This window comes from Salvia miltiorrhiza, chromosome 1, assembly GCF_028751815.1.
Source record: "Salvia miltiorrhiza cultivar Shanhuang (shh) chromosome 1, IMPLAD_Smil_shh, whole genome shotgun sequence".
Lineage (NCBI taxonomy): Eukaryota > Viridiplantae > Streptophyta > Magnoliopsida > Lamiales > Lamiaceae > Salvia > Salvia miltiorrhiza.
In genome coordinates this window covers 75,485,300-75,511,187 of record NC_080387.1, presented here as the reverse complement: position 1 = coordinate 75,511,187, position 25,888 = coordinate 75,485,300, and the positions used below count along the sequence as shown (strand labels likewise).

The following is a 25,888-nucleotide window of genomic DNA, read 5'->3' as shown; positions in this document are numbered from 1 at the left end:
AATGAGTTATTTTTAGGGAGTTACTCAAAATGACCAGGGGATCTAAATTGCAATTTGCCAAAATCCAATGCAATTGCAATTATATATAATTATTTTTAAATCCATGCCTATTATAAAAAAATAAAAAAAAGTCTTATTTTACAAAATTTGATTGACCTATTATATCCCTCATATAAATACTTAATTTAAGGTCCAATTGTGTAATTTAATGTATTATATCTTTTATATTATAAAAAACTTATAAGCTCCACCAATCAATCCGCAGGCTAAATTCTACAATTAGAATTTTGAATTGGTCTCCACGTTGAGTTTGTTATTGGCTTTAGTTGCTAATGAGACAAAACCATCTTTCACTATTAATGGAGACACAATAGCGAATTTTCCTTTTCTTTTTCTTTTATTTTTTACTTTTCAGATATTGATAAGTAAAATTTTCTCGTTGACAAGAATTTTCATTGGGTTAGTTTCTATATGACCATTATTGTACACCTAAAGGTTAGTAATTTTTTTTAGGGTTAAGTACCAAATACCCCCCAACGTTGGGGCCCCTATCGCATATAGGATCCTATAGTCAGGGTAGGCGCTGTTTACTACCTCAATGTGGCTAAATCTAAGCAAATCCCCCCCTGTGTTTTAACATCGTTAAAAAAAATATTTTTTTTAATTTTTAATTAAGATGGTCTCTCTCTCTCTCTCTCTCTCTCTCTCTCTCCCCCCCCCCCCCCATCGAGCATCCTCTCTACTCTCCTCTGCGTTCTCTTTCCCTCTTTGCTATACCGTCTCTCTCCCTCCTTCTCCAGTGAGCGTCGCCGGTTCTCGCCGCCTCCGGCGTGGCGAGGCCGGCGCCTCCCTTCTTGACTATAGGGTCCTATACGCGATAGGGGCCCCAACGTTGGGGGGGTATTTGGTACTTAACCCTTTTTTTTATGAATATCTATACTAGTATAAAAGGTGTATTTCGTCGATGAGATCCAGTGTCTCATAATTTTATGTATGTCATTGTGTCTCATGCTTATATCTATTATTTTAAAAATATTTTTTATAAAAATAAAATTTATTATAATACTATGAATTATATTGAAATCTTATTTCAAAAAACTAAATTTTTAAAAAAGTATATACCATGACTTTGAATTTATCAACTTATTAGCTAATAAAAGTGAAATTAAATGATACCCTAGATTGATGGAATAAACTCTAATTAATAATCACAAAATTAAACTAAAGCATATAAAGTTGAAATTGAAGAAAATATACATAAAAAATTAAACAAAATTGAAAATGGTACACAAAATGGGACATAAAGTGTGGTACACTGAATTTCATTCCGTCGGCTGTGAATTGCTAAAGTTTTTCTTTAATTTGAAGTCCTTGATTTTTGTCTTTCTATGTATCGTGGCTTATTTAAAGCCACATACCTGCAAGTTTGTAGAAAGCACAATACAATCATCAATTAATTAATAGGCTCTTCACAATGCTTCCAAAGTTGTTCTTCATCGTTATTTGTACACTAATTTCCTCCTTCACCTTCACCAATTCTCATACCCAATGTCTTCACCATCAGAAAACCTTGTTGCTTCAACTCAAAGATGAATTGAACTTCAATTCCTCTCTTTCAACAAAATTGGTGCGATGGAATGAAAGTGATGAGTGCTGCAAGTGGCTCGGTGTGGAATGTGATGCTGCTGGCTACGTCGTTAGTTTGCAGCTCGATAATGAGTCCATTTCTGGTGGAATCGCGGATTCATCGAGTCTCTTCAAACTTATGGATCTGCAGAAGCTAAATCTAGCCTCCAATGATTTCAACAACACTCCCATTCCGAAAGGTATTCACAATCTCACGTATTTGACGCACTTGAATTTATCCTATGGTTATTTTGGTGGGCAGGTTCCACTCCAGCTTTCCTTCTTGAGGAGATTGGTTTGTCTCGATATCTCCCATGAGTATTCGGAATCTCCAAGTCTTGAGCTCCCAAATTTGGAGATGCTTGTCCAAAATCTAACAGGGCTTAGAGAGCTCTATCTTGGTGGTGTCAATGTTACTTCCTCTGATGAGAAGAGAAACTGGATCCACATTATATCATCATATTTACCCAACCTCACCACCTTGAGATTGACTCGTTGTGGTTTGTCTGGCCCTTTAGCTAAGTCCTCTGGGCAACTCCATTCCCTTTCCTTCCTTCGACTAGATATGAACGATCTTGGAACAGAACTTCCAGACTTGTTCGCCAATTTTCCAAGTTTGACCACTTTGTCTCTTTTTAAATGCGGTTTGAAGGGTTCGATTCCACCCACCTTTGCTAACCTAACCAACCTGATTGATCTAGACTTGTCAGGCAATTCATTCTCTGGTAATATTCCCCACTCTCTCTTTGCTAACCTAACCAACCTGATTCGTGTCAATCTGGCATATAACTTCTTCACAGGCTCACTTTCTTCTACGCTGTTTGAAGGTCTTTCCAATCTTGTTTATTTAGATTTCAGGAGAAATTCATTCTCTGGCAATATTCCCCACTCTCTCTTTGCTCTTCCCTCATTGTTGGAACTTGATCTTAGTGGCAATAAGTTTAATGGCACTTTGAAACTAGACAAATGTCAAAACCTTGCGAATCTAACCCGACTTGATCTATCTTACAATAGATTGTCGGTAGATGTTGGCAACGTTGATTCAACTTCATATGGAAGTCTGCAACTAAAAGAGTTAGGACTAGTTTCTTGTAACTTGTCCCATTTTCCTAATTTCATCAGACATTTGGATATGCAACAAGTGGATCTATCATACAATCGGATTGGTGGGGAGATACCTAATTGGATTTGGGGAACACAACTTGTGATTTTGGATCTCTCTTTTAATCTTCTAACAGATCTGCAAAAGCCTTACCATATCCCTGCTTCTCTTCGAATTCTATCCTTGGACTCTAACCAGCTCAAGGATGAGTTGCACCTGCCCATTCCACCTGCATCTCCAATCTGGTACTTATCTCTTGCTAATAACAGTTTAAATGGATCGATTCCAACCTCCCTTTGCAGTCCCACGAACCTTGTTCTTGATTTGTCGCGCAATAGATTAAGTGGCAGCATACCCCCTTGCTTACTTGAAAACATTTTAGAGTTAGATCTAAGCCAAAACAACATCAGCGGCAGCATTCCAGATAATTTTCCTATGGATTGTAACCTACGATATTTGGATCTCAACAATAACACTTTAGAAGGGAAAATCCCAAAGTCCCTTGAAAGATGCGAGCAGTTGCAGTTCATGAATGTTGGGAACAACAACATCACTGACAGTTTCCCGTGCATGCTATCATCATCCAGGTGGTTGCAAGTTCTTGTTTTGCGCTCCAACAAATTCCATGGAGAGGTGAGATGTCATGACAAGAGCTGGTCAAAGCTTCAAATTCTAGATATATCTTCCAATCATTTCAGCGGAAATCTGGAATCAATCAACTTTTCTAGTTGGAAGACAATGATGCTACAGGGTAATGAAGAATTGAGGTACGGCAATACAGACTTTTTCTCACAATTGGGGTTTTCATTAACATTAATCATGAAAGGGATAAATTCAGAGTATCGCAAGATTTGGTCAGAGTTTGGTACCATTGATTTCTCTTGCAATAATTTCGGAGGAGACATACCAAATGCAATTGGTGATCTTACCTCACTTCATCAGCTCAACTTCTCCCACAATGCCCTCAATGGAAGCATCCCAAACTCATTTGGTCGGTTGAGGAATCTGGAATCACTCGACCTCTCTGGAAACCGACTCACCGGGCCAATACCGGTGGACCTTGCAGGCCTCACATTCCTTTCATTTTTGAATCTGTCCTACAATAAGCTGGTTGGAGAGATCCCAAATGGGCGTCAGTTACAAACATTTTCAGCTGATTCCTTCAAAGGGAATGCGGGGTTGTGTGGTTTCAATCTCAACATAAGCTGCAGTCATATTGATGGCAGTGATCATTTGTCGCCAGAAGAAGATGACAATGGGGAAGAAAAGAGAGAGATAGAGTGGGAATACGTATCTGCTGCACTTGGGTATGTTGTGGGCTTAGGAATCATTGTGTGGCTACTTTTATTCAGCCGAAGCTTCAGAGAGAAATACTTTGGAAAAGTGGAAGAGGTGTTTGAAGATATATGCGATGCCAGAATCAGAAGAAAGGGAAGAAGAAGACATGCAAGAAGAGTTATCAGGAATCAACTGAGAAGACAATAGTGTTGGCATTGCTATTTGTATTTGGTTTCTTTATGCTTATGTGTGGTCTGATATTATTTAAGTATTTTGGTTTATGCACAAGATATCGGTGGTATAATACTATTACAACTTTGGCATTTTTTTTATTTTTTTTTTTAGGCAAACAACTTTGGCATTTTATTTTAGCATTTATCCAACATCCACTTGTAATAGCCCCACCCTAATCATGTCATTATCTGTTAGTATATGGCTAATTGGTTGAGACATTAGATTTTAATATACTAATTGAGTTGAGAATCTCAGCAAATCTGTTTCACACAGGATTAATTGATTAAGTAGATATTAAACCTTAATAAATTAGATTACACATTATAGAGATGAGCTAAAAGTTTTAATTTATATTACGTGCCCAAATACTTTTTCTATTCAACTAGAAAACAACCCAATAATTGTTTAAATGAGCCAAGAGTGGTGTAAAAGTAGGAAGCCCAATAGTTATATTTGGGCTGGAGTAACCGAGCCCAATTTAGGTATATGATTAATTGATTGATTATTAACTCCAAATTAGATAGTGAGATTTATTAACTCCAGATTAGTTCCTCATCTCGCACGTAGCCTTCGACTTTGACGCAGCTACTCAATAACCGACTCCAAACCAGTATAAAATCTCTTTTCTCTCATATCTGACCATTTTTTTTAACTCATTTTCAGCAAATCCTTTACTCATTTCTGCAAATCTTAAATACACCAGCAATCCCAAATATAACTCAACCACAATCATTCCCCAGCAGCAGTATCAAGCAAAGCAGGTAGTTTTCTTGTATACAATTCAATCAATTCCTTGTGTATAAAAGGAACAATCAAGAACAGCAGAAAAGACATAGCTACACATAAGCATAGTAACGATACAGTATTGTTTCCTCACCATCAAAATCTCAATTTTACAATAAGCAATAAAGGAAAATAGGTTTTTAACATATAAAAATTGGATCTTGAGCAGTAGACGAACTGGAGATCCCTTGAATCATCGATTCCTGAAATGGGAAATAGTTTGAGACTTATTAGTTTGAGGAATTAAAAATCTGAAAATTAGATGGATAAAAGGGAAAGAAGAACAGGGACGGTAGCAGCGGCAGCCGCGAGCCACCACGGCGGGGCGCGGCTGATGGCGACGACCGCCGGTGCTGCCCGCCTACGGCGGCCCACGGTGGCTGGCAACAGAGACATAGAGACAGAGACATAGAGACAGATGAGAGAGACAAGGGGGGAGGCAAAGCAAACGAGGAAGAAAGGAGGAGTAAGGGCGGCGCCGGCGCTGCTACGCAGCCACGGCTCACGGCGGCCGCCGCGAACAGGGCAGAGAAAGAGAGATCGAGTGGGGCAGAGTGAGAGAGACTGAGAGGGAGGATATAGAGAGAAGAAGAGAGATAGGGGACTTACCTGAGGCAGGAAGAACGACGGAGGAGCGGAAATCCGACGAGCTGGGGCGGCGGCGACGTTATTCGCCGGGATTCTCCAGAGGAGTAAAATTGATGGGGGAGATTGAAAACCCTAGGTTGAATTGATTTTAGAATTTGGGGAATTAAATGTAGGAAGGAGAGGGAAGAAAGCGGAAGGGGAGAAGATGCGTCAGCCTCGCCGCACCGGAAGCGGCGAGAGCCGGCGACACTCGCCGGAGAGGTAGAGAGGGAGAGAGAAGGCTGAGAGAGGGGGTGAAGGGAAAGAGAGGGTTTGAGCAGGTCTGCGTGAGTAAAAGAGAAGCCCCATATAATATAATAATAAAAATAATTATAAAATTACTATTTTGCCCTATTATTCATGGCCCCATATTAAATTAAATTCTTTCTTTTGTATAGCCCCCAACTATTAAATTAAAGTGTAATTCTATTAACACGCACACGGTAGAAACTTTTCTAAATTCTTTTTATAGAAAAATTAAATTCTAGATTTTACTATCTTCTTGGCCATTCCTTCCCGGAATGGGACAATGCAGTTTGTCGTACAACATGAGAATCAGAGTTTTGCAAATAAGCTACTGCAATCACTCTCAACCATCAAGCCTTTGAATCCTTTATTCTTAGCCACCAAGAGACCCTCACGAATTGCCATCCCTCACCCATTTCAACAGAAATCGTTCCCTTAAAAAACCTATAGCCACACCACACAACATTCCCATCAAAGTTAGAAAAAGACCACCCCAATCCCCACTCCAGAGTCGGTCAACACTGCTGCATCACAGTTAAGTTTGATGCAATCACTAGCACAAGCCATAAAGTCAGAAGATGCAATGGGCATTCTAGCAGAAAATAGCATTTTAACCCAAACAGCTTTTTGGGCAATGTCAAAACATTAGCCATGGCTGAGGATCTTCTGTTTGAACAACAGGACGTTACGAGCAAACAATGCGGCCCACAACGAACAAGCGAACATCGACCAATAAAAGGGCTCGTCGATGAGCCCTTTTATTAAATGGCTTGCATTTGCATATTATTTTACAAAGAGTGTCATTTTACAAAAAGTGTCATTAATATTATATTTGAGCTTAGATTATTAATTTGAACTTAATTTTAATTAAATAATGAGCTCAAATCTTTTATAAGAAAATCTCTTTTATAATTTATTAGACCAATGATTTTAAATGGTTTTATGATTTAAACTAGTATTATTATTATTATTATTATTATTATTATTTTAAAGTTTAATTAGGCCCTTATATGTTATTATTTGAATTTGTCTGACTAGGTACGACGCGACTAGGACGTGAACTTTAATTCCTGCAGTTAAATTTCAAAGTTCAAGTTTCAGGTGTAGGATTTATTTCAGTACATGTTGTGGTTAATCTTTGTCCATTTTAATATTATGCGTTTACCATATGTGAGTTACATTAAATAATATCGCTAGGAGCCGTTGAATGGGTCCAGGATGGTAAAGATCCTTGGTATGCCACAAAGCGATATACATGTTAAAGTTATGGTTGCAACCAGTCACCAGGGGCCGGCTAAATCGGTCCAGGACGGAAAGGTCCTTGATATGCCACCGTGCGACTTTCAGTTATGAATATTTGACCATATGTGTTTTCATTTTATTAACGTGGACAATGATTGCATGTTCTCACACTGAGTGTATCCTGTATGCTCATCCCATACTTAATATTTTCAGGTTTTAAAGGTCGGAGGAACGTGGAAGGTCGAATGACGAATCAAATATTTTAAATTTAGTTTTACTTAAAAATGTTATGTTTAGTAAAGTATTTTGACATAAGATATTTATTTCTTTATTTTCACATTAAATATTTATTTATAGTCATGATTTTCCGTGTGCGATTTCATTTAAATTTAAATTGAATTTGGGTGTCACATATTGTGTGTGAATTGGATAAAGTATAATATATATGTTCTAAAATGAAAAGACCACATTTATTATGGACGGATGAAAATGGTAAAAACACATCACTTATCGCGGATGAGAGAATAATTGGAATTTGGAATCACTCTTAACTTTTCCAGCTATCGAATCTGTGACGTGCCTCGATTTTTTTTAGGAAAACAGGGACATAGTGTTACTATTTGTTATTAATCCTATTTTATTTTATTTTTAGAAAATTATACTAAAATATTAAAAATTATACTCAATCGTATATTTTATCAATAATGCAAATTAAACACCTTATTCTTTTTCCCGAATGTTTTGAAATTAAGATAAATCTATATTTTGTAAATTTCACAAGTATACATGGCTTTTACGTGGGCTACACAAAGTTGACTGAGGTCTTTAATTCTAAAGTCCTATCTAATTAAGTCGACAATTTAGTCTTTTTCTCGCCACTTCCACAAGTATATCAATGGCAATTTCATCAATTCCCCACTTCTTCTTTTTTTGTCATTCTTTATATTTATGATTGATTCCCCACTAATATATATTAACACTTTATGATTACTAGCACGAAAAAACGTTACGCGGTTGGCCTACTTGTGGAATATATGGACAAACAATCACTACATTACAAAAGGTGGCAGACAACGACTTTGAAATCCGAATGCAAACAAAAAAATATTTCTTTTTACTAATTATTAAATTTAATTTTTGAGTGATGCTATGACTAGCCATAAACTAGTCAAATAAGAAAAAAAACTGACTTTTTTTTCAAAATAAACACGAATTTAGCTATTTTACTTGTAGCAATATTTTTCTTTATTTTTTAAATAAAATAAAAATAAAAATAAAAATAAAAATAGCTTCAATGTAGGCAATACAATAAAATAACTAAATTATTTTTTATTTTAAAAAATAAATTAAATGAATAATTTTTTTCCTTAATTGACTTATTTATGACTTGGACAAAAAATATATAAGAAATTAGAAAAAAATATTACAGCATATGAAATTAGAAAAAAAATACATAAGAAAATAAATAAAAGTGATACATCAAATATGGTATGTTGAATCTCAATCCATCTTTCTAGTGGCTTATTTAAAGCCACATGCACATATCTCATATATACCTGCAAGTTTCACAATGCTTCCAAAGCTGTTCTTCACCATTTCTACACTAATTTCCTCCTTCACCTTCACTTATTCTCACACCCAATGTCTTCACCATCAGAAAACCTTGCTGCTTCAGTTCAAGAACGACTTGATATTCGATTCTTCTTTCTCAACAAAGCTGGTGCAGTGGAATCAAACGGATGACTGCTGCAGCTGGCACGGCGTGGCATGCGACGCTGCAGGCAACGTCGTGAGCCTGCACCTCGACGACGAGGCCATCTCCGGTGGCATCGGGGATTCATCGACTCTGTTCAGACTCGCACATCTGCAGAAACTAAACCTGGCCTACAATAACTTCAACTCCACTCCCATCCCAAGAGCTATCCACAATCTCACCTATTTGACACACTTCAATTTGTCAAATGCTGGTTTTGGAGGGCAGGTTCCGGCAGAGATCTCCTCGTTGAGGCGACTGGCGAGCCTCGATCTCTCCAACGATTACTGGGACATCGACGAGCCTCTGAGACTGGAGCACCCAAACATGGAAATGCTACTCCAAAACATGACAAGTATTACAGAGTTGTATCTTGATGGCGTCTTTCTCTCATCTCATGAGAGGAGAAAATGGAGCCATATCGTATCATCGTCTCTTCCCAACCTCACCGGCTTGAGCTTGGTCTGGTGCTCGTTGTCCGGCCCTTTGGCTAAGTCCTTTTCGCGTCTCCATTCCCTTTCTGTTCTTCGACTGGATTCAAACAATCTGTCAGCTGTAGCCGCGGACATGTTCATCAATTTCTCGAGCTTGACCACCTTGAGTCTTTTCAACTCGGGCTTGAAGGGCTCTTTCCCTAGCAAGATCTTCCAGATACCTTCTTTGCAGTATCTTGATTTATCTGGAAATGAAATGCTTAGTGGAAGCATACCACCATTTCCTCAAACTGGATCTCTCAAGTCTTTACTGCTGAGGGCCACAAATTTCTCAGGGTCGTTACCAAATTCAATTGGTAATCTCAGAGACTTGTCAGAGATAAACTTGGGTGGTTGCAAGTTTACTGGCTCGCTTCCATCTTCCTTTGCCAACCTCACCGAGTTAATGTATGTCAACTTGTCGTATAACTTCTTCACAGGCTCGCTTTCTTCTGCGTTGTTTGGAGGTCTTCTGAAGCTCGTTCGTCTAGATTTGCTGGCCAATTCATTCTCGGGTAATCTTCCCCACTCTCTCTTTAGTCTCCCTTTATTGGAGGAGCTCTATCTTAGCCAAAACCAATTTATTGGACTTGTTGAAGAATTTTCCATTGTGAATGGCTCTAACATTGCTATTTTAGATTTGAGTAGTAATCGACTAGAAGGGCCTATTCCTGACTCTCTCTTCCAACTCCAAAGCCTCGAGTCTTTGTTGCTTTTTGGGAACTTGCTTAATGGCAGTTTCCAACTAGACATGATTCAGAAACTTTCTAGTCTCACACTCCTTGATCTATCCGACAACAATTTGTCAGTGCTCATAGGCAACATTAGCTCGAGTTCATATGGATTTCCACAGCTAAACGAGCTGCGCCTAGCTTCGTGTAACGTGTATGATTTTCCCGAGTTCATAAAACATTCCGATGATTTGAGTACACTAGACCTCTCAAACAATCGGATTGGTGGGGAGATACCTAGTTGGATTTGGGGAACACAGCTTCAGTTTTTGTTACTCTCTTTTAATCTTCTAACACATCTGCAAAAGCCTTACCATATCCCTGCTTCTCTTCAATTACTAGACTTGAACTCTAACAAGCTGAGGGGTGAACTGCAATTCCTCATTCCACAAAACACCGAAAACATCATCTCTAATCTTCAGTACCTGTTACTTGCTAGTAACAATTTAAGCGGCTCGATTCCCACGTCTCTATGCAGTGCCACAAAGCTCAGTGTTCTTGACTTGTCTGCCAATAAATTGAGTGGCAGTATACCCCCTTGCCTTGTTGAGAACGTTGGAGTCGTGCTCGATCTTAGGAAGAACAACATCAGTGGTCGCATCCCAGATAAATTTCCTCTCGGTTGTAGCCTACAATATCTTGATCTCAACAGCAATGCTTTACAAGGGAAAATCCCAAAGTCCCTTGAGAGGTGCAAGTTGTTGGAGTTCATGAACGTTGCGAACAACCTCATCAACGACACTTTCCCATGCATATTGAGCTTGCGTGTTCTTGTTTTGCACTCCAACAGATTCCATGGAGAGGTGAGATGTCACAAGAGCTGGCCCGATCTTCAAATTGTGGACGTATCTTCAAATAATTTCAGTGGAAGCTTGGAATCGATAAACTTGTCTAGTTGGAGGGGAATGGTGTTAGACAGTGTGAGGTACAACCGTTTAACCTCTAAAGTTTTGAAGGTGTCAAGCTTCTATAAGGGTGGGGTTAGATTGATCATGAAAGGGCAGGCTGTAGAGCTTGTCAAGATTTGGCCCGATTTTACTGCCGTTGATTTCTCTTGCAATAATTTTCAAGGACAGATACCAAATGCAATTGGTGATCTTAGGTCGCTTCGTCTTCTCAACTTCTCCCACAATGCTCTTAGTGGAAGCATCCCAAAGTCATTTGATCAGATAAGGAATCTTGAATCACTCGACCTCTCTGAAAACCAACTAACGGGGGAGATCCCAACTGAGCTTGCTGGACTTACATTCCTTTCAGTCTTGAATCTGTCCTACAATAAGCTGGTTGGAGAGATCCCAAATGGCCGTCAGTTTCAAACATTTTCAGCTGATTCCTTCAAAGGGAATCCGGGGTTGTGTGGTTTCAATCTCAACATAACCTGCAGTGATAGTGATGGTAGTGATCATTTGTCGCCACAGGTAGATGAAAATGGGGAAGAGAAGAGTACTGAGATAGAGTGGGAATACGTATGTGCTGCACTTGGATATGTTGTGGGCTTAGGAATCATTGTGTGGCTACTTTTATTCAGCCGAAGCTTCCGAGAGAAATACTTTGGAAAAGTGGAAGAGGTTTTTGAAGATATATGTGATGCCCGAGATAAGAGAAGAAGAAGAAGAAGACAGGCAAGAAGAGTAGTGAGGAATCAAGTGAGGAGACATTAGTGTTGGCATTGCTATTTAGTTTCTTTAAGGTGTGTAGTTCGCATGTGCATGTTTTTATGTTGACAGTTTGGTCTGACAAAGACTTGTAATAAACACTATCTTATTGAATATATATTTGGCAATTTAATAGAAACAAGGAATTTATCTTAATTTTTAAAATTAAGAGAAATCTATATTTTCTATATTCCACAATAGGCCTACATGATTGGGATTGGAAGAAAATGATATGTGGCTTTATACAAAGTTGACTTGAGATCCTTCTAAGTCCTAACCAAGAATTATTTAGAAAAAAACTCTCTAGAAAATTATATTGGACTCATCACCCTTACCCTATGCTTTATCTTGAATTGTAGTAGCGAATTTGATGATCTCCAATCTCTATGATAATTTCGTTTTTTGAAGTATTAGAATAATAAATAATACTCCCTCCGTCCATGAAAGAACTTTCTAGGAGGGAGTGTCACGGGTTTTAAGAAAAAATATTGTTCAGTGTATTGAAAGTGGTGAAAAAGTATTATAATTAATATTGAGAGTTGTGAAAAGTGAAGAGTAAGAGGATTATAAGTGGTAGGGTATAGTCCAAAAATAGGTAGGAAGTTCTTTTGTGGACGTCCCAAAAAAGAAAGATAGGAAGTTCTTTCGTGGACGGAGGGAGTATTAAGCAATGCTCAAGAAAAATGAGCACGAATGGTGACATCCTCTCCATACTTAGTTTCCGGCGACGTAAACAAGCTGCGGACGGAGAGTCCGTCGGCAAACTTACTGACGGCGAAGTCGTTTTCAATGCAGTGGTTTCGCCACTACGCAATGCTATCTTCTTCTTTGTTTTGTTTTCTTCGCAGGTTTTCAGCTAGGAATTTTCTCGAACATCTAATGGGCGTGGTTTTTATTGCAGTGAACTCTACAGCTTGCTTTGGTCGTCTTCCCAGAAATCAACGTGCAGTACATAGATGGCAATTTCTTCAATTCCCCACTTTTTCTTTTTGTCTTTCTCTATCTTTATGATTACTAGTTCGGGAAAACGTTACGCGGATTGGCCTACTTGTGGAATATATGGCCTACTTGTGGAATATATGGACATCAAGTGGGAGACAACGACTTTGAAATCCTAATGCAATAACGACTTTTATTACCTAGCTAACTTTTGCAAAAAATCTACTCAATTTGTATACTTTTTAGTAATCATTAAATTCAAGGGTAAATAACATATTAAACCTCAAATTATATTCGTTTTATTAAAAATGTCCTGAACTATATAAAATATTTTAAAAAGAGGATTATGACCAAAAAATACACAAACTTTGAAAAAAGTTGTAATTTTCACTTGAATTTTCAATATTAAGTCAAAAAATACATGCGTTTATGCTTGAGTCAAAGTCCATTGCATTCCTTTCGGGTAAAAGTTAAATTTCAAGTTAACTTTACTTTAAGGACTTGGAAATTAACAAAAAAAAAAGTTAAAGTTCGATTTTTTTTGTCTTTTTTTGAAACGAAAGTTAAAGTTCGATTTTCTTTTTTTGAGGGCTGAAAAAATGTGGTTGTATTTTACTCGTTTCATTCTGCGATTGACTTGACTTATAAAGAGTCGTTGTAATTTTTGCTTCCAAAACCTTCAACACAATTATTTTCGTCTTCTTTACCCCAATCACAGTTCAATTAATTACTCCCTCCGTCTCAAATTAATAGGTCATGTTTCTTTATTTGAATGTTCCATTTTAATAGACCATTTTCTAAAATGAAAAATAAATAAATAGCAAATATCTCTATATATAACACTCATTATCTATACTAAATTGTGGCACACACATAATTATCTCTCTATTTATTTTAAAAATAATATCTTGATTTCTGTCACTTACTTTTTGGACAAATATATCTTCAAAAAAAAATATTTTCTCCTATTGTATTATAAAACTATTCGTTTCTTAATATTCGTGTCCAAGTCTTTTGTGACCTATTGAATTGGGACGTAGGGAATAGTTAAAATTGATTAGAGAAGCTTCACACATTTTTCGAGTGGGACTTGACTTGGAATCAGCTAGGATTCTTGTTTGCGCACACAACTACTCTTACCAATCCCTATACATATATCAACTTGATAAATTAAAATGAATTTTAAACGATATTGGGATTATCTTTTGCACTTTTTCGCTTCCACACTTGCTTTTCTTCTCTATAATAATTTGGGTAACTATAGCATGCGAAAAAACGTTTGATTAGCTGTGTATTTAAAGCAAATGAATGTATCTTAGCTGCAAGTTTGATTAATTAGTTTGTTTTCACAATGCTTTCAAAGTTGTTTTTCATTTCTTTACTTTCCTCCTTCATTTTCCTTACTCATTCTTGTTTGCGCACACTACTCTTACCAATCCTTATACATATATCAACTTGATAAAAATGAATTTTAAACGATATTGGGATTATCTTTTGCACTTTTTCGCTTCCACACTTGCTTTTCTTCTCTATAATAATCTGGGTAACTATAGCATGCGAAAAAACGTTTGATTAGCTGTGTATTTAAAGCAAATGCATGTATCTTAGCTGCAAGTTTGATTAGTTTGTTTTCACAATGCTTTCAAAGTTGTTTTTCATTTCTTTACTTTCCTCCTTCATTTTCCTTACTCATTCTTGTCTTGACCATCAAAAAACCTTGTTGCTTCAACTCAAGGATGAGTTGAGCTTCAATTCTTCTCTTTCAACAAAATTGGTGCGATGGAATGAAAGGGATGAGTGCTGCAAGTGGCCCGGTGTGGCATGTGATGCTGCTGGCTACGTCGTTAGTTTGCAGCTCCATAATGAGTCCATTTCTGGTGGAATCGCGGATTCATCGAGTCTCTTCAGACTTGAATATCTAGAGAATCTTAACCTGGCCTACAATAAGTTCAACTACACTCCCATTCCGAAAGGTATTCACAATCTCACCTATTTGACACACTTGAATTTATCCAATGCTGGATTTGGTGGGCAGGTTCCACTCCAACTTTCCTTCTTGAGAAGATTGGTTTGTCTCGATATCTCCAATTGGGATTTTGGAGCTCTAAGTATTGAGTACCCAAATCTGGAGATGCTTCTCCCAAATCTAACAGGGCTTCGAGAGCTCTATCTTGATGGTGTCAAAGTTACTTCCTCTCATGAGAGGAGAAAATGGAGCCACATTATATCATCATATTTACCCAACCTCACTGCGTTGAGCTTGCGTGGTTGTGGTTTATCTGGCCCTTTAGCTAAGTCCTTTGGGCAACTCCATTCCCTTTCCTTCCTTCGACTAAATTATAACGATCTTGGACCAGAACTTCCAGACTTGTTCGCCAATTTTCCAACTTTGACCACTTTGTCTCTTCGTGGCTGCAATTTGAAGGGTTCGATTCCATCCACCTTTGCTAACCTAACCAAGCTGATTCGTGTCGATTTGTCAGGCAATTCATTATCTGGTAACATTCCCCACTCTCTCTTTGCTCTCCCTTCATTGTTGGAACTTGATCTTAGCTACAATCAATTTAGTGACACTTTCCAACTGGACAACTTTCGAAATCTTGCCAATCTAACCCGACTTGATCTATCTCACAATCGATTGTCAGTAGATGTTGGCAACCTCAATTCAACTTCATATGGAAGTCTCCAACTAAAAGAGTTAAGTCTAGCTTCATGTAATTTGTCCCATTTTCCTAATTTCATCAAATATTTGGATATGGAACAACTGGATCTCTCAGAGAATCGGATTGGTGGGGAGATACCTATTTGGATTTGGGGAACACAGCTTCAGTATTTGGACCTCTCTTCTAATCTTCTAACAGATCTGCAAAAGCCTTACCATATCCCTGCTTCTCTTGAAGAGCTATACTTGGACTCTAACCAGCTCAAGGGTGAGTTGCACTTGCTCATTCCATCTGCGTCTCAACTCTGGTACTTGTCTCTTGCTAATAACAGTTTAAGTGGATCGATTTCAACCTCCCTCTGCAGTGCCACACAACTCAATACTCTCGACTTGTCTGGCAATAAATTAAGTGGCAACATACCACCATGCCTACTTGAAAACATTTCAGGATTAGATCTACGGCAAAATAACATTAGCGGTAGCATTCCAGATAATTTTCCAATGGATTGTAGGCTAGAATATTTGGATGTTAACAATAATACTTTAGAAGGGAAAATCCCGAAGTCCCTCCAAGGTTGTTGGAGGTTGCAGTTCTTGAATGTTGGGAACAACAACATCAACGACACTTTCCCATGCATGCTATCATCCATGTTGGGACTGTATGGTCTTGTTTTGCGTTCCAACAGATTCCATGGAGAAGTGACATGTCACACAAGCTGGCCACAGCTTCAAATTATAGATATATCTTCAAATAATTTCAGTGGATCTCTGGAATCAATAAACTTCTCTAGTTGGAGATCAATGGTGTTCAAAGACATTAATGGCTACTACCCACGGTCCATCTCACTAACCATTAAAGGGCATTTCGTTGAGCTTGATAAGATTTGGGTAGACTTTGGTACCATTGATTTCTCTTGCAATAATTTTGAAGGAGAGATACCAAATGCAATTGGTGATTTTGGCTCACTTCATCAGCTCAACTTCTCCCACAATGCCCTCAATGGAAGCATCCCAAACTCATTTGGTCAATTGAGGAACCTCGAATCTCTCGATCTCTCTGGAAACCGACTGACGGGGCTGATCCCGGTGGAGCTTGCAGGCCTCACATTCCTTTCATCTTTGAATCTGTCCTTCAATAAGCTGGTTGGAGAGATCCCAAATGGGCGTCAATTTCAAACATTTTCAGCTGATTCCTTCAAAGGAAATGCAAGGTTGTGTGGTTTCAATCTCAACATAAGCTGCAGTCATACTGATGGCAGTGATCATTTGTCGCCACAAGACGATGAAAATGGGGAAGATCAGAAGAGTGAGATAGAGTGGGAATACGTGTGTGCTGCAGTTGGATATGTTGTGGGCTTAGGAATCATTGTCTGGTTACTTCTTTTCTGCCGAAGCTTCAAAGAAAGATATTTCGAGAAAATAGAAGAGGTTGTTGACAAGATTTTCTACGAGAGAGCGAGGAAAAGAAGGCATGAAAGAAGAAGGAAAAGAGTAGAGATGAGAAAAGAGATTAGGAGACAGCAGCGAAGTTGATGATATGCAATTTAGATACTTTATAATAAACAAGGGTGTTTAGGGTTTGATGTGAGTGTGAATGTTTTGTTCCGCTGTTTTTTGTTTTTTTGTTGTCTTTGGGCATGTAAAAGAGATTCTGTGTGTTGGTAACTATGTCATTTAATTTTACGAGAATTAGCATAAAATTGTGTTTCAGTTCCCTCTTGTTTCTCTACCCTCTGCAATTCCTATGAATAAAAATAAACATTATTATAAAAAGTTTTAATGTTTCAAAACCATTACCTTTCTTTATAATAATAAAGTTTTATACTCCCTCCGTCCGCCAAAAGTGGACCATTTTTACTATATTGGACGTCCGCAAAGAGTGTACCACTTTCCTTTTATAGAAATGGTCCCACCATCCACTTTAATCTTTTATCCTTACAAACGCTCTTTATTTACAAAAAAACCACCCCAAATTCAATTTCAACCACACATATCATAAAGTAGTGGGACCCTTTCTCCACTACATCAAAATAATTACCAATTTTCTTAAATCCCGTGCCTAGCCAAAGTGGTCCACTTTTGGCGGACGGAGGGAGTATTTTCTAAATACTAAACTCTTAACACTAACCCTCCTAAGTCTAGAAAGGAATATTTACTTTTAATTAAACCGTCTAAACAAAAGTTAGAAACAGAAATTAATAGAATAAGAAAATAATAGTACAACCCTAATTTATTCTATTTGAGCAGCGCTGCCGCCTGTATTTTCTCTCTCTGCGTGCCGCCTGCGTCTCTTCTGTATTTATTCTTATTTTCTTCATCGCTATTCATCCTCCCCTCGACGGATAAACTGTGCAGCTTTTCCGATCAACTTCTTCTCTCACGTAAGTTTCTCATCTCTTCATTTGAAAATAAAATCAATATTCACTTTATTTATTTTTATTCCAGTTCGTTTTATTTTATTTAAATTGTTTTCCTCGGAGAAAGAAGAATAATTTGGAAGCTTTCTCATGACAGCTAAACAAGAAACATGAAAGAACGAACAATATTGATTTTTTTTTTTTAACCTAATCTTCTACCATTTGAATATTCTGATTACATATATTTGTGCTATCGCAGGTTATAAAAAAATGGAGAACGTCGTTTTTGTGACGCGATTGAATGGCAGTGCGAATGGCTGTCAATATTTAAAGGCTATTTGCCCAGATGGTGATGATGATAAGTGGGATGGTTTCTTTCTTGACATGTCATTTATGGGTGAATTAGAATATGAAAATTACATTCAGACTAGTTATTGTGATGGGATTTTCTGTTTCAATGCTTTTAATGGTCGGATTGCTCTTTGCAACCCGAGGGCCAACACCGTGAAACTCCTTCCCCCGATCCTTCCCGCTCCCCCTTCGTCTCAAATCGAAGTTTATAATTGTGGTTTTGGCTATGATTTTACATCTGACGACTACAAGGTCATTAGAATCTATGATGTTGTTAAGTACGACATTAAAGATTTTAATAGATATCTTGGTGCCACTGAAAAATGTGAGTTGTTTTCGTTCAAATCTAAATCTTGGAAAGAAATTGAGTACGAAGGATGTTCGTTTATTTGCGACCATGGTGGTTATGCCCTTGTGGGTTGTAGTTATCATTGGTTAGCTATTGATTTCATTCTAGCGTTTGATTTCAGTGAAGAAAAATTTTCTCACATCCCCTTACCATTATCTTTTAAAGAAAAATCTTTTAATGGAGATACTCCAGTTTGTCACGTTGTCGTTACTCCAAACTCTCGTTTAGGTGTCATTTTCTATAGCAAAGTTGGAGTGTCCAAGACTTTTCAGGTTTGGGAATATGGAATAAATGCAGAATGGTCTTGACAAACATGGTTTTCGTACCTCAATTCCACATGATTTGTTGTCATTTTCCTTCATGTTTTGTTTGCCAATGCGTGTTTGTACCATAATGTTGAGTTTTATGAAGATTTGATGTCTTGGTGTAGTTTTGGAGTAATTTCAGGAAACATCAAGGATTAATTGGAGGATTTTGAAGATATGATATTGAAGTACGTCTCGAGAGGAATCCGTGAGCGCAAACGGCGACCAAATCCGAGTCCGGACGAGGGAGAACGGAGCAAAACGAGCGGACTGTGCAAAACGCCCAGTACCCCCGCGGTCACCACCCGCGGCCGCGGGGTAAGACCGCGGGTCAGCTGTTCCCGACTCAGGAGACACCCGCGGTCACCACCCGCGGCCGCGGGGTGGGACCGCGGGTCCCCTGAGCATCCCCCACGTTTGAAGGCCGCGGACGCGGGCCGTGACCGCGGGAAAAGAGCGGAGCATCCCCAAGTGGGCCCCAGTCGCGTTTTTCAGCCCTTAACCCCCATTTTTCCCCTTTTCCTCACATGATTCATCATCCCCAACATTCCTACCTCCATATCCAAGCCCTAATCCCCAACATTCATACTCATTCCTACCCATTTGAAGAAGGATTGAAGATGAGAGAAGATTGAAGCAAGCTTCTCAATAGGATTTGTTCATTCTTTCTCTCTCTTTCATTTATGTTTCTCTTTTCATTGGGTATGTTATTGTTGAACATGATAGGCTAAATTTCTCTTTGATTTGGGGATTAGGCTAGATGATTATTGTAATGGATTGATTATTTATGCTCAATATAAATCTTGTTTGTTCCTTTGCACATTATCTTTTCAAACCCTTGTTTTATTTCTTGTATGGTTTGTTGGCCACATTCTATGCATTTCTAATTTGCAATTTGAATCGGGAGAGAATAATTGCAATACATAAGGTGTTTGAAACATATCAATTCGATAACCGGGAGGTTGAGAGTTGGGTGAGAGTATGTCGATCTTTGTGTGCTTTTGGGAGTTATAGGTTAGAAGTTGACCGGGGACGGCAACTATGACCCGTAATCTACCGTTTTAGTCGTCCGGGAGGGGGCTAGAACTAGTTGGGAGATCACTCTAGATAATTAGGTTCGTCAAGATTAGTATTGAGTTATAATTGAAGTCCTTTGCTTAATCATCGATGCCTAGTCCCTAAATCGCCTTAATCATCTTATTTATCCACTTTGCTTATTTGATTTTTATTTGTCTTTGCACTTGTTAAGTATTTAGTTAGATAATCAAACCAATCACTCAATCGTTTAGTCTAAATAGTCGAGTAAAATGAATTAGGATAATCACTAGATTGAACTACTAATCCTTGTGGGATACGACCTTGCTTCCATATATTACAACTACCCGTATACTTGCGGCGTGGTGAAAATAATAGCGAACAGGTCTCAATTATACAATGATGCCCGTCTCGATAATGTTCACAGTCCATTGAACTTGACTGGTTCATTGATGTATGTTTCACGATTTACTGCTCAAAAGGGCTTCCTTCAACTACTAGTCTATGACTGGGTTGAGGGAACATTGAATGAACTGGATATTTATGATCATGAAGATGTGATGGGGATTTGTACTACTATGCCATCCTCAAATCCTCCCAGGTTGTGGAATTCGAAGCGGATTAAGTATGTATGAATCCTCTAGTCTTTTGCTTATTATCAATATTATCAAAACACTGTATAATGACCAAGTCTTAAATTTGTTTATGCAGTGGCCAAAGTGCACAAGAATGGGATGCGTGCTGGAGTAGAGAACTGAGGAAAGCTATGAAGGAAGGTTGATAATATCATCAAAAATTTATTATGTAATCTCTTGGCTTCTGGTGATTTATTCACTTTTTTTAGGGATGATGTAAGAGATTTGGTAATATATTTCTGGAAGATTTTGAACTGTATTGGTTGATTGAATTTTCTCTTTTCTCTTTGTAGTGTGACTTGAAATTTCCTTTCAAATTCCATTTACATTGTTCATGCTTTGCTGATTCAATGTGTAGTGTATTAGATGAGCTGCGTTAAGTTGATATAGCAGCAATTCAGCTGTTTTATAGAATAGATTGAAGTTGAAATGTGGTGTCGATTGAGATTGGGCATGTCGTAGTTTAATTCGATTTCATGTAAATAATGGGAGAGGGCTAATTTTGTGTGGCTAATTCGAATACAAATACTTTTTTTGATTCGTTTAGTTATCGAATACTATTTGAGAATCACGATATTCGATTCGATTCGGTATTCGAAAATATTCTATATATATATATATAGGTAATATTAAAATATAAATACTCCCTCCGTCCCAATAAAAGTGACCACTTTTTTTTGGGCACGGAGATTAAGAAAGGGATTGTTATGTTTTAATTGAGTGTGACCCACCAAAATTAGTGAGTAATTTTTAGAAAGTGGCCTACAATTGTTAACCAAATTAGTGAGTAATTTTGACATTTTTAGAAAGTGGCCTACAATTCTTGACCAAATTAGTGAGTAATTGTTGACTTAATTAAAGTAAATTTTTGTCATTTTTAAAAAGTAGCTACTTTTAATGGAACACCCAAAAAGGAAATGTGACCACTTTTATTGGGACGGAGGGAGTAATAAATTTGATATAAAGTAAAATAAATAATAAATAATATTTATTTAAATAAAAGTGAATAACACTAATAATAATCATAACTTTAGAAGAATTTGTTTCCTAATTATAAGTTATTGAAGAATTTGTTTCCTGATAGTACTTCTTTTCCGATCAACTTCTCTCACGTAAGTTTCTCATCTCTTCATTTGAAAATAAAATCAATATTTATGATTGTGAAGAAGTGTTGGGGATTTCTACTATTACTACTTCATTCCCAACTCCCAACTTGCTGAAATCGATGCCGATTAAGTATGTATGAATCCTCTAGTCTTTTTCTTGTGAATTTTTTTCCCTTTATTTCAACATTGTATAATGACCAATTTTTAAATTTGTTAATGCAGTAGCTTTCAAAGTGCAGTAGATTGGAATGTGTACTGGATTAAACTTTATGAAGAAAGTTTAGAAGGGTTAGGTTGATTATGTCACCAAAAACTTTACCACCTGTGGCATTTTATTATGTAATCTCTAAAAACTTTGCCACCCGTGGCGAATTATTCTACTTCATTGTTATTATTGATTGGGCAACTTGTAGATAAATTAAACTTTATTAAGGGATTTTGATTTAGCTGAAGTGTGGCTTAATGATGGTTGATCTGATTCTTCTTCTTCTTCTTCTTATGATTATTATTATTATTACATTGGTTCATGTATTATTTTTTCTAGGAGTATTAGTATTGCCTTTGAGTGCATCATGTTTAGATTTTCTTTAGATAGAAGTATGTTTGCATTCGAGTGAATGCCTTGTATGTAGGAAATTCAAATAAATTGTAAGAATTTGCTAGTAAAAAAGATAATTAATAATTCTCGTAAGCTAGTAAGATTGGATCTATACTATTAATTTATCTTGAAAGATTGCAATTAATTTAGGAATCATCGGTTCCATGTAGAAATTAGGAATCAATTTGATTTGTAAATTTTGATTAATTACATGACCATGATTGATTTTCCTTGTTCATTGATCGATGCATCTCTGTATGTACAATAATATACTCCCTCCGTTCATCAATTCGTGACCTAGGGAAGAAAACACGAGTTTTAAGAAAAAAAAATGTATTGTTTATTAATTGAGTTGAGAAAAGAAACCCATAAAGTGTGTATTGTTTATTGAGACCTACCATAAATATAGAGAAAGACAAAAATAAAAAGTGGGGAATTGAAAAAATTGCCATTGATGTCAATAGACCCACATCTCAAACTTATCAAAACAAAATTGACATCTAAAAGCTTCCATTTTTAAAATTGCAAACTTGTTTCCCTCTTCTTCTCTGATTATTTGCCTTGCGCAATTTTAACAACATCAAATTTCCATTCTTGATGTTTTGTTCAAATGGCAATCGAATTTTGCAGTGTATCAGTAATTAATACTACCTTTTTCTTACTCAATATTTTTTATTCTTTTTCCAAGTAAGGAAATTTTTTTCATCTTCATGATTTCGGTAGATTCGTTCAATTCGCGGTTGTAAACTTCCATTCTCACAATCAACAGATTTATCCTTATATATCGTGGCTGGAAACAATAATTTATTGCTTTTTCTTCACTCAAAAGCAATTGACGGGAACAAGTTTTCCCTTCATGACAAAAGCCAACTCTATATAAAGAGTAAGCAAGAATAGCAGAAAGTATTCTTGCTTATCACTTGCTCGACGAATTGCTTCAGAGAATTTCTCATTATCTTTAATCTTGCTTTCTTCGAATTCTTTAATTGATTGAATTTGAGTTCCCTTTGGAACACATTGATTAGTGTGTGATCTTTCACACGAACTAAAGCCAAATATTCTCTATTGATAAGTATGGACGATAATCGTGATGATGAACTGGTAAGTAGATTTTCCTTTTTTGAAGAATTGAATCATGGGTTTAACTATTTCTTGAAATTCTATTAATTTTGTGATGCAGGACAAGACTGTTTCTACCGCTGCGTTGTTAGCTTTGGCGTTCATTGGGTTATTTCTGATGTTCAAGATTGTTGTTACCGGCCTTTTGGTGATGGTTGTGTTCTTGGCGTCATTGATTTGCCACATTTTTTGGTTTGTCTCTTTCCACTGCATATTAATACTCCAAGAGCGTCGCTGGCGGCATATAGTTAAAAGATTTACGTTGTGGAAGATAGTTAGTCTTGCGCTCAACACGTCAGCCACCATCGCCAGCGTCGTTGCTGCTTTTCATGGGTGGCGCTTCCGTCCCGACTGGGCTGCGCTCTTTTACGTATTCTACGCCCTACTCATAATATTGCTCGTTGTCGGCAAGTTTTGTGCCGATGCTGTGCCGCCGCCGTCCAACACTATCGCTTGTTGTAAGCAAGTTTTGTGCCGATGCCACCCCGCCACCGTAGTTTTTATTTTTTTTAAACTTCAGAGCAAGCGGCCTCTCTGAACTGTATAGGTTTTGACTATGTTTATTTTTAATTCAAACCTTTTCAATTCCAATTTTGAATGTGTTGTTAGAATTAATTATTTTTTTAATTCTTCTATTTTTATTTCGCGCGTCTTAGTTTAACTAGTCTACCTCCCGCGCTATGCGCGGAGAATGTGATTTTTGATTCGCGTAAGGTAGAGTTAAGTTTTAGGCTCAACGGCAAATTTATGAAAAAAAATTGAACAAAATCGAGCTAGTAACTAAGAAATTGAGTGTGTAAAAATCCTGGAAAAAAGAAAATAACATTTTATTTCTTTGATTTCATCTTATGGAAAGACTTGTTTACATTTAATCTTAGGAGGTCTATTTATAACCTATTGTTGAAATACAATATCAAGGTCCATATAGCTTGGTTTCGAAGTCCAAATAATAATATTTGAGAAGTGCAAATCGTTGGTTACCACGTATTTCAAATCTGTATTTCTGTAGTCAATAAAAATCTTTGCTTTTCACTTCTATTCTGATTCCCCTTTAGCCTCAAATATGCGATTTTATCTTCATGTTTCGTATTTTCGCTGAAGTCATATCTGAATATGTAAGCGCTCAAATTCATCCCCATCACATAAATTGTGCATTCTAACATGAGTTCATAGACTTCTCTTCTATTTGGTTTCAATTTTAAAACACGAGTAATTGCATTGATATGCAATTACTCAAGTAATTTTTTGAAATTAAGAGAAATCTATATTTTGTAAATTCCACAATGTGATTGGAAGAAAATGATAGAACTTATATGTGACTTTAAGTGGGGTACACAGCTTGACTTGAGATGTACAATAACGATTAAATTAATAAAAAGACTACATATTTTGCCAAAAATCGTTGCATTAATTTCTTTCTCATCAAATTAAGGATCAACAAATTGCCATTTGTATAAACTAGTACAAGTCTACATGGTTTGTGGTAAGCTGCTTTTTATTAGAGATGGAACTTTTTAGTCCACTATTAGTTCTTTTTTAAAAAAATAAACAAATAGTATTAAATAAATAAATTTAAAACACACAAAATGAGACACCAATTACTCCCTCCGTCCCACGAATCTTGACACGTTTTCTTTTTTGGGCCGTCCCACGAATCTTGACACGTTTCCTTTTTTGGTAATAATATTACCTTCTCTCTCCTACTTTATCACCTTTATTATATTCTCTCTCCTGCTTTATCACTTTTATTACCTTCTCTCCTACTTTATCAATTTTATACTTTATTAATTATACACTTAAAACACTAATCTACAACTCCTTAATTCCCGTGCCGAACCCAAACGTGTCAATACTCGCGGGACGGAGGGAGTATGAACTAAATGATCACAATAATGTTTTTTTTAATAAAATAACTGGATGCATATATTACTATTATATATACACGAATTGCTTTAGTCTTCCAAGTCAATCGTTTAGTCTTTCCTTTCTCTAGAAAAAAGAAAAAAATAGTCTTCCCCTCAACCACATCCACAAGTATATCTTCTTCTATTCCCCACTTTATTTTGTCTTTCTCTATATATACGATTACTAGCTACAAAAAAATCTAACGCGGATTAAGTGAAAATGTGAAATATACATGGACAAACTGTGCAAAAAAATCTTTACGTGTTACATCAAATTAAATCATTATAAGTGAAATAAGAGCTCCCACTAAACTGCAATAGCTTGGATCTTGTTAGCTAATTAATGAAGACCGTTGGATTAGTCTTTCAAGTCTTTCAACAAGTCTACTAGCATGGCCCACTTTGCAATTTCTTTGTTTCCCCACTTTCTTTTCTTCTGTATATATACATGCTAATCACCATAACTCTCTTGAAAATATGATTGATTGACATATCTGCAACTCGATAAATTAACCAACATAACTGTGGAATTTAATTATATGAAATATGAATATGTAAGTGCATTCACAAGAAATAAATTTATTATGAAAGTTTTTGATACATCTTGATTATAAAATATTTATAATCTTGTATACTTGCTAATAAAAATATTATATGAGTTGGTTTAGTCTTTCTCAATTTTGTGGGTTAATTTTAAAATACGGATTATGACATAAGCCTACAGCCTAGCTGTGGAATTTATTGAAGAAAAAAAAACCAATGAAAAAAAAGAAAAACC

The 25,888-nt window shown here is 36.8% G+C and overlaps 4 protein-coding genes and 1 long non-coding RNA gene across 5 annotated transcripts; 4 read left to right on the top strand and 1 right to left on the bottom strand.

The window, feature by feature from the left end:
- Positions 1 to 1,424: 1,424 nt before the first annotated feature.
- LOC131006251 (receptor-like protein 7) lies at positions 1,425 to 4,329 on the top strand. Its single transcript, XM_057933433.1, has one exon. The coding sequence runs from the start codon at positions 1,475 to 1,477 to the stop codon at positions 4,211 to 4,213; it is 2,739 nt and encodes a 912-aa protein (XP_057789416.1). The 5' UTR covers positions 1,425 to 1,474; the 3' UTR covers positions 4,214 to 4,329.
- A 676-nt stretch (positions 4,330 to 5,005) lies between these two features.
- Positions 5,006 to 7,500, bottom strand: LOC131006276 (uncharacterized). Its single transcript, XR_009095444.1, has 2 exons — positions 5,633 to 7,500; positions 5,006 to 5,226 (listed from the first exon to the last, which is right to left on the bottom strand). It is a non-coding gene; the product is annotated as an uncharacterized LOC131006276 (long non-coding RNA).
- Positions 7,501 to 8,630: 1,130 nt separating this feature from the next.
- Positions 8,631 to 11,931, top strand: LOC131006249 (receptor-like protein 7). Its single transcript, XM_057933431.1, has one exon. The coding sequence runs from the start codon at positions 8,709 to 8,711 to the stop codon at positions 11,754 to 11,756; it is 3,048 nt and encodes a 1,015-aa protein (XP_057789414.1). The 5' UTR covers positions 8,631 to 8,708; the 3' UTR covers positions 11,757 to 11,931.
- A 2,048-nt stretch (positions 11,932 to 13,979) lies between these two features.
- LOC131006256 (receptor-like protein 7) lies at positions 13,980 to 17,051 on the top strand. Its single transcript, XM_057933438.1, has one exon. The coding sequence runs from the start codon at positions 14,326 to 14,328 to the stop codon at positions 16,882 to 16,884; it is 2,559 nt and encodes an 852-aa protein (XP_057789421.1). The 5' UTR covers positions 13,980 to 14,325; the 3' UTR covers positions 16,885 to 17,051.
- A 5,512-nt stretch (positions 17,052 to 22,563) lies between these two features.
- LOC131006271 (uncharacterized) lies at positions 22,564 to 23,797 on the top strand. The gene is made up of 2 exons (XM_057933463.1): positions 22,564 to 23,188; positions 23,268 to 23,797. Exons 1-2 carry the CDS (start codon positions 23,162 to 23,164, stop codon positions 23,742 to 23,744), a joined length of 504 nt encoding a protein of 167 aa, XP_057789446.1. The 5' UTR covers positions 22,564 to 23,161; the 3' UTR covers positions 23,745 to 23,797.
- The last annotated feature ends 2,091 nt before the right edge of the window (positions 23,798 to 25,888 follow it).

Bases quoted from the DNA above. Each gene is read 5' to 3' on its own strand.
- LOC131006249 (XM_057933431.1), top strand. From the start codon at position 8,709: ATGCTTCCAAAGCTGTTCTTCACCATTTCTACACTAATTTCCTCCTTC.
- LOC131006251 (XM_057933433.1), top strand. From the start codon at position 1,475: ATGCTTCCAAAGTTGTTCTTCATCGTTATTTGTACACTAATTTCCTCC.
- LOC131006271 (XM_057933463.1), top strand. From the start codon at position 23,162: ATGGACGATAATCGTGATGATGAACTG. The intron at 23,189-23,267 runs GTAAGTAGATTT...TTTGTGATGCAG, and splicing joins ATAATCGTGATGATGAACTG to GACAAGACTGTTTCTACCGC.
- LOC131006256 (XM_057933438.1), top strand. From the start codon at position 14,326: ATGCTTTCAAAGTTGTTTTTCATTTCTTTACTTTCCTCCTTCATTTTC.